This window comes from Bidens hawaiensis, unplaced genomic scaffold, assembly GCF_021521415.1.
Source record: "Bidens hawaiensis isolate Kalapana, Puna unplaced genomic scaffold, B.hawaiensis_p1.1 tig00074988_1, whole genome shotgun sequence".
Taxonomy (NCBI): Eukaryota; Viridiplantae; Streptophyta; class Magnoliopsida; order Asterales; family Asteraceae; genus Bidens; species Bidens hawaiensis.
In genome coordinates, this window is record NW_027503012.1 from 1 (window position 1) to 8,848 (window position 8,848).

Consider the following 8,848-nt stretch of genomic DNA (forward strand, 5'->3'; position numbering starts at 1 on the left):
ACCGACACGAACCGAACTAAATTAACCCTTTTTGTGTCGACTCGTTCCGACCCTAATTTGGTCTTACACATAACCCGAGCTCGCCTGACTCGACTTGTTGTCAATCATAACCGGTAATTACGTAGTATACTAATTTTTTAAAGTTAAAAAAGTATAGCAATATGATACTCAAATTAAAGAGAATAAAATGCTCTTTTTTATGATGTAATTTGTTCAAAAAAATATTAACGTGTGAAAAAGTTATAGTCTTTTAAAGAGTCATGGGGTAGTTAGTTTTGAATAAGGGTAAAATACGTAACTGTTATAAAAAATAACAAAAGTTGATAAAAGTTCAAGTATCAAACTTGTATATTCAATTGTAAAAGCTTTTGAAACCTACTTAAGTCTTAAGTTTCTAGGATAACAATTTATAGCGTGCGGAATATAACTCATTTGGGTGGAAAATAGGGAAATTTTTTAAGAAACGGATAATGAAACGTAATGGTAAAAGAGTGACTAAAAGAATAGCCATACCTGTAATCAGGGTATGTTTGGTTGGAGGTAATAGAATGAAGAGGGAATGGAATGAGAGAAGAAATGCAATGGATAAGGAAATGAATTGGATTATTACTGTTTTTTTTGTCTTGTTTGGTTAACTACATGAATGAAATGAATTATTACTTTATGTTGTTTGGTATAATAAAAAATTGTAGAAGTGAAATAGAAATAACAAAAACACTTCTATCTCAAAATAATTTTTTTACCAAAAAAATAAAAAATAAAACTACATGGCGACAGTGGTGGTAGCTCCGGTGACGAAAATGGTGGTGGTGACGGCGGTCAGACGGCAGGGGCAATGGTTGTGGTGATGGTGGGGGTGGTGCTGGTTGTGGTGGTGGTGGCGGTGGTGGTGGTGGGGGTGGCACTGGTCAAGCGGTGGTAGCATTAGTAGTGATGGCGACAACGGTGGTGGCGACAATGGTGGTGGCGGTCAGATGGTGGTGGTCATGCAACGACAGTTGTGGTGGCGGTGATGGCCAAGCGGAGGCGATGACAATGGTTGGGGTGGTAACCACAACGAGGTGGCGGTGGTAACGCTGGTTGTAAGGTAGCGGTGGTGGCGATGATGGCGGAGGCATCGGTTGTAGCGCTGGTGGTAAGGTGGTGGTGGCGACAATGGTGGTGGTGGTCAGATGGTGCTGGTGGTGGTTGTTGTTTTTGTTAAGTGGTGGTGTTGTTAAGAAAATAGGGTAAATGAGGAATCATCATCATCATCGTACTCAGTAAATGAGGAATGAAATGTAAAAAAAAAGAAGGGGGTTGGGAATAAATGGTTTTGATGGAATGAATTCCATATGTAATAGATGATTCTATTCCATTAAACAACCAACATCCATTTTTTCATTCTCACGCAATGAATCATTCCATCCCCCTGTCATTGCTGCGTACCATAGGCTACCTTATTTTTATTTTGTTTATTTTTCCAGATTTTATAACCGTTAATTTATTTTGTCTTTAATAACATGTTATCTAATTATTATATTTTACAATCTCTATTCTCTAAGTGTGATATTTATTTTTTATAGGTTTTGATATAAATTTTATATGAAAACGAGTTGTGTCTAAAATACCGTTTATTTAATATCACGACAACAAAAAAATACGCTACACTTTTGTATGAATTGGTTTTCAATAAAAGTTAGTAGAATAAAAACTCTGTATTTAGATTTTTCATTTTGGTTTAAAAAATGAAATAATAATTATTGGAGAAGAACTAAATTAAATGTAAGATAAAGTTTTAAAAATAAAAAAAATGGCTAGAGATCTCGCTTTCATACATACAAGTATACAACCACTGAACCACCCCGGCCATTTGGGAAAGTTTCAAAATATACCATCATATAATCATCTTTTTAGTTTAACATTGCCCATTCCTTTTTAACTTATAAATTAGATAGCTAACGGGTCAAAAGGATTCACTCGTAAAGGTTGGTGCAAACGCATTGTTTTCATTTTGTTTGAATTCTATAACTACATAATGTGTTAAATATGATTGTAAAGACTTTTCTAAAAAAACATTTATGTGGTTTCACACGTTTAAAAATTATGGTTCGATGACTTTTGATTTGTTTCACATGCTCGATAGACTCAGTTGACCATTTAAAAACTAATAACAATAACCTAAATAAGTAAATAGACTTATTTATATCGGGCTTATTTTGGAATTATTCCAACTCTTGATAACATTAACCATTTTAATTTGAAGGTTCTAATTTTAACTGGCTTAGAAAGCACAGCAGAGACACATGGGCACTCTCTTTATCAATGTTGTTGAAACCGGATGTGATCGTACCAGCCGGTCGGAACCGGTGCAACTGGGATTGGTCCAATGACCGGCCCGGTTCTTTATATTTCGCTCGGTTCCCAGAGAACCGGCCGGTTCGAAACGGTTCAACCGGTCTGACCAGAAACCGGATCGGTTGAACCAGCAAGCTATGATATTTTTTTTTGAAAAAACTTTTTTCCAGTCATGCCCATCATTTTTTTTACCAAAGTTGTTCGACCGGTGACCAGTCCAACTAGTTGAAACAGTTAACCGGTTGCCTGTCCGGTTTGCTGTCCAATCCGATTATGAAAACATTGCTCTTTATTACTAAACCACCCTCACATCCTAAAGGTAGCCCAACAAGAGCTTGACACCCATGTAGGAATAAACAAATAGGTCGAAGAATCGGACACCAAAAACCTAGCCTACCTCCAAGATTTAGTAAAAGAAACATTAAGACTATGTGTAGTGGATGAAGCACCTATAGAGGCTTTATGCGTTATGTGGCGTCACACCATCATAAGGGCTTTCTAGCTAAAATGGGTGTAGTGGATGGAGCCCCTTCCAATCATTTACCTCATTATTATTATTATTATTATTATTATTATTATTATTATTATTATTATTATTATTATTATTATTATTATTTATTTTTTATTTAAAATAATGCAAATAACATTTCATTACAAAAATAAATAAATTTTACATTAAAATTAAAACCGACTAGAAATTACTCGTCTTCGTCTTCTTCGTTGTCTTCGTTTCACCGTCTTCGTCATCTTCGCCATCCTCGTCTCCGTCAAGTTCATCTTCACTTTCCTCGTCTCCTTTATCATCCCTGCTTAATACATTTTCACCTTCGCCTCGAATTGGTCGAACCAACCAAGCATGTTGGACCATATACGCCATAAGTGCATTATGTAACTCACTTGAACGCATTTAGTATACATTTTGCAACCTCTCCTCCATTTTTCATAGTTGCTTGAGGTTGTTGTTGGACATTCCCCGATATATAATGTTGGCATATTGCTCTCCTATTGTCTTCTAAATCATGTTATGCAATATGATGTACGTATACATAGCATCTCTCATTTTTTCCAATGTCCATGCACGACACGGATTTTTCATGTAATGCCAACGTTGACGAAGAACCCCTAAACACCTCTCGATGTCCTTTTGCGAAGACTCTGGTACTTTCTTAAAATAGTTTCTCTTTTTATCCATCGGGTCACTAAACGTCTTGACAATAATAGAATATTCTGGATATATCTCATCTCCCAAATAGTATATGTGTGGATAGTAGTTATCATTAGCCCAAAACGATGCGACTGGTGCGGTAGCGGAGATGTAGTCGTCTGCCACGGGCAACACATCCAAAACGTTTATGTCGTTGTTGGCACTAGGGCTGCCAAACTAGGCCGACCAAACCCAAAGGTCGTACGAAGAAACCACTTGAAGACTCACCGTTGGTACTTTCTGGTCACCACGTGTATATTGACCTCGCGATGCAATTGGAGAGTTAAACCACTTCCAATGCATACAATCTATACTCCCGATCACGCCGGGTAAACCATGTTCCTTTTCATGCACCGAGTAAGTCTATTTTAGGTCATGCCAAGTGGGTCTTCTAAGATAACGTGCACTGTATAGTTGTATTATGCCTATATTAAAATTATTAAATAAAAAAAATTAATATAAACGCAATATAATTTGTCTAAAACTTTAATAAATGCCTTGCCAAAAATACTCCAAGGTGTCTCGAGTCATTTCCCCCCATTTTTAAGTACTTGTCATTGATATCGATCGTGGTTCCGTAGGCGAGCACGCGTAACGATGACGTACACTTCTAGATACTGGTCAATCCTAACAGCCCTCGTGCGCCCCATTTTTGCATAAAGTAATCATACTAGCGCTCCAAATCTAGGACAATGCGTAAAAATAAACGTTTAGACATCCGGAAGCGACGTCTAAAAGTCTTTGGGTTCTTGTATCTTGGCGAGTCAATGAAGTAGTCTTTCATCAAATGATCGTTTGCGCCCTCATGGTCTCGTTCAATGTATTCTCTTTTCAAAACCGGTCGAGGAGGAGAATTAATAAATTGCATATACTTTGTTGCGAGTGTAACTACACTCGTAACCGCCTCCTCTTCCGCCTCTTCATCTGCCGTGTGCCCGTTATTTTGAAAAAATCGATTGATTATGTCGGACGAAGAGGGAGAATCCATTTTGTTGGTGTTTTGAATAAAAAGTTTATAAAAAATTATGAAAATTGGTTTAAGGTTTGTAGAGAGTGTTTAAACGTGTGAGACATTTGTAGAGATTATTTTAGAAAGTTTAGATGTTTGGTGAGTATATAGGAAAAAAATTGAATTTGTTATAAACTAGCCGTTGAACGGCTATGTTTGACCAAGAAAGGAGAAGCCTGATGCTATGTGGGAAGTGCCCCCCTCCGTAGTGCCCATAGCACCCTGGGGCGGTGTTCCCAGCGCTTTGGGGGCGCCATGGTGTTGGGTAGCGCCCCTTACGAATGGTTTAAGAATGTACCCACCCGGTCCCTTAGACGGACTGCTTGAGGCAATGGAGGACTGCTACATTGGGGGCTATCACACCACCAAAGGGGCTAGGTTAATAGTGATCCTATGGAAGCTACATCGCGATCCACAAGTGTGGTTGGATCCCAATGAGTTTAAACTTGAGAGGTTTCTTAAGGAACAAGCAAACCTAATTATCAAGGTAAGAATTTTGAATACATTCTGTTTATTTCTGGAAGGATGATGTGTGCTACAATTTAGTTTGCTTTTGAAGTGATTTACTTGATGCTTGCTCGGTCGCTTCAAAGATCGGGAAGCTGGTGGATATGACTGAAGGGTTAGGAATTGCATTGCCTAAGGTGAAACCACTTGAAGTTGTCATTGTTCCAAGGCTTTCTCAAGAGCTTTATTCAAACTTTAAGTACACAAGTACACATTAATTTATTCAAACTTCAAGTACACAAGTTCAAAGCAAACAATATTAAATGACAATATCATCATTAATTTATTTAAACTTCAAGTACACAAGTTCAAAGAAAACAAATTACATTTAATATAAAGAAACATTCAAATCAACTTGTCCACTTATTTAAAATATCCTAAGTCTAGTGTCTTCGTCATGGCATATCCTCTAATAATGGTACCTGTAGCATATATATAAAATAATGTTAACTAACTGAATAGTTGGTGAGTTCACATAGTTTGATATAAATACGTAAAAATCATAAAATTCCATGAACAAGTGTAATAATCACGCAAGTAAGGTCCTTTCCAATTGGTAACGACCACCGTACTCAGATAATCGAGCAAGTAAGGTCCTTTCCAGTTGGCAACAACCAACATACTCGGATAAAGAGACTCTTTTCCACTCATGACAAAATGGTCCTGAGTGCAATGGGAGGGGGGGAGCGTATGATCATACTTATTGAGGCTACCACATGCAAGTAAGTTCGAGAAAGTAATCAAGTAAACACACAAGTCCATGTAACGAATTGTAGTTTGTAAATGAAATAGTAAATACTTTGAGTTTGTAGGATATATATGCTACCCCTAAAAATGTAAAAACGTTAAAAAGGGGTGTGAGAAAATCACATGTTATAGTAAGCGAGTAAAAGCGAACTATGCGTTTAAGCGAGCTGAATCAGATGAGTTCGATTCGACGAGCGGTCCTAGAAAATATTTCTAGGTTCAATATAGGATTCAAGAAAATAGACAAAAATAGAAGACTTAAAAGAATTCGGTTTATGATTTAGTGTTTTAAACCTTTAAAAGAAAAAAAAAATATTTACTCTATAACTGCCTTTTTAGACTTTACGTCGTAAACTAATAAGTTGGTTACTTTTAATTGTTTTATAAGAATTTGGGTTCTAATATATCTTAGTCACATTATTAAGTCGCAAACATTTCGAGAAAAATCTGAAACGGCCCAAAACGAGTTTAAGCGAGTGGTTCATTTACGGTCGGACCCGAACTCAACTATAGGTTGGATTCGTTTCTGACATGGTAAAAATATTATATTTCAGAGAGAGATGAAAAGATTTGACTTTAGATGTTGGACAAAGAAAATAACTAAACCGAATAAAATAAATACATAAGCGAGTCAAGTTCGTTTTGATGAACTAACACTAATGTTAAATAAATTTTAATATAATGTTAAGTTCTAAACGACCTGAAAAAGCAGACACTACAAACATGATATACCCAGAAGAAGAACTTAGATAATAAAAAAATAAATCTTGAACTTTACGGTTTGACTTTATAAATCAAAATGGGTGAAAATCACCAAAATAAGAGAATAACAACAATATTTTGTAAATTAAGTTGTGAGAAAATGAGAAGGAATGAAGCTCTATTTATAAGTGAATTGAGCTAGAGGTGCTTCAATTGGATTAAATTGGTCAAAATACTTAATGGATCGTGAATACCATTCAAAGCTTGTAATTGGTCATAAAAATTAAGTTATAACATACAAATTATATTCAAACAAATTTATTATCATTATAAAGAATTTTTGACCAAAATTTTAATGTAGTATGAATGTATTTTCCTTCATCTTTTAAAAATAACTAAGTAAAAAAATGTGACATAATTAAATAAGAAAAAATGTACTTTGGTTATGCATAAGTAATGTTATCTATGTGACATTTGAATAAAAACAAATAATGAGTGTTTGTTGATACACGTTGCCCAAAACGAGTTTAAGCGAGTGGTTCATTTACGGTCGGACCCGAACTCAACTATAGGTTGGATTCGTTTCTGACATGGTAAAAATATTATATTTCAGAGAGAGATGAAAAGATTTGACTTTAGATGTTGGACAAAGAAAATAACTAAACCGAATAAAATAAATACATAAGCGAGTCAAGTTCGTTTTTGATGAACTAACACTAATGTTAAATAAATTTTAATATAAAATTAAGTTCTAAACGACCCGAAAAAGCAGACACTACAAACATGATATACCCGGAAGAAGAACTTAGATAATAAAAAAATAAATCTTGAACTTCACGGTTTGACTTTATAAATCAAAGTGGGTGAAAATCACCAAAATAAGAGAATAACAACAATATTTTGTAAATTGACTTGTGAGAAAATGAGAAGGAATGAAGCTCTATTTATAAGTGAATTGAGCTAGAGGTGTTTCAATTGGATTAAATTAGTCAAAATACTTAATGGATCGTGAATACCATTCAAAACTTGGAATTGGTCATAAAAATTAAGTTATAACATACAAATTATATTCAAATAAATTTATTATCATTATAAAGAATTTTTGACCAATATTTTAATGTAGTAGGAATGTATTTTCCTTCATCTTTTAAAAATAACTAAGTAAAAAAATGTGACATAATTAAATAAGAAAAAATGTACTTTGGTTATGCATAAGTAATGTTATCTATGTGACATTTGAATAAAAACAAATAATGAGTGTTTGTTGATACACGTTTTGTACGTCTCGGTCTTTATTAGTTTATTATGATAATTACAGGATAATATAAGGGCTATTTTGTAAATATGCCATTCGCTCTATTGTAAGATACATTCGTTACCCCGTAATGAATGCATCACATTCGTATAATGTAAGCTCATTCGTTAACCAAGTTTAAAGAATGAGATAACGAATGTGGGGCCATCCGCTTATTATAATGTATAACGAATGAAAGACTCATTCGTCTAGTTTTAATGTAATGAATGACACATTCATTAAGTTAATCCTTAACGAATGTGGTCATCTCCTATATAAACCTGAAGTTTATCATTAATGTAACAGTTCTATTTTTTTATCCTTCTGAGTCGTTACTCTGCCCAAATATCCTCTCAACACACACAGTACACACACATAACAGTAATCGATCTAATCGTATACCTAATCAACGAACAACATGATGTTATCCTAGATCTAGATCCATATCAGGCTCTCTCAAGTGGTATCAGAGACATTTGATCGGATCTTCGTGGTGTTTCGTTGATTAATTGTATTCATTCATCACGTATTGAGTTAATTTCGGTATGAATCGATATGACTTGGTGTGTGGTTAAGTTTCCGGTGAAACATAGTCTCATCGTAACAGTAATTGAACTGAGATAACTATAATTAGATGTATTCATAAGGTAATTGGAACTGGTTATAGAGGTTTGAGTTCGGATTTAAGTTGAATTGGATAGGTAATCTGAGTGAATTGATAGTTAATCGATAAGTTTGAATCGGATGTTAATGGCTGGTGGTTAATTGGACAATTGAGGTCTGGATTTGAGTGTTTGTTGGAACAGACTAGCATATTGAAGTCCGGATTCGAATTCCGAGCCGATTGATATAGTTTATGTTGATTTCGGACAAGTCTGGACTAAGATTTGAATGTTTGAAGATATGAAGGCTGATTCGTTAACTGTTTGAAGATTGATTCGTTAATCAATCATTCGTTACCATATAATTGATCACTCGTTCAAACTCATTCATTTCACATTCGTTCCAACTGATTCGTTATGTTTCAACTACATTCGCTTTCACATTC

The 8,848-nt window shown here is 34.9% G+C and overlaps 1 protein-coding gene and 1 pseudogene across 1 annotated transcript; one reads left to right on the forward strand and one right to left on the reverse strand.

Annotated features, from left to right (window-relative positions):
- Positions 1-3,349: 3,349 nt before the first annotated feature.
- On the reverse strand, positions 3,350-4,529 carry LOC143606485 (uncharacterized). The gene is made up of 2 exons (XM_077082245.1): positions 4,250-4,529; positions 3,350-3,660 (listed from the first exon to the last, which is right to left on the reverse strand). The coding sequence occupies exons 1-2, from the start codon at positions 4,527-4,529 to the stop codon at positions 3,350-3,352; spliced, it is 591 nt and encodes a 196-aa protein (XP_076938360.1).
- A 313-nt stretch (positions 4,530-4,842) lies between these two features.
- LOC143606486 (dimethylnonatriene synthase pseudogene) lies at positions 4,843-5,275 on the forward strand (annotated as a pseudogene).
- Positions 5,276-8,848: the final 3,573 nt, after the last annotated feature.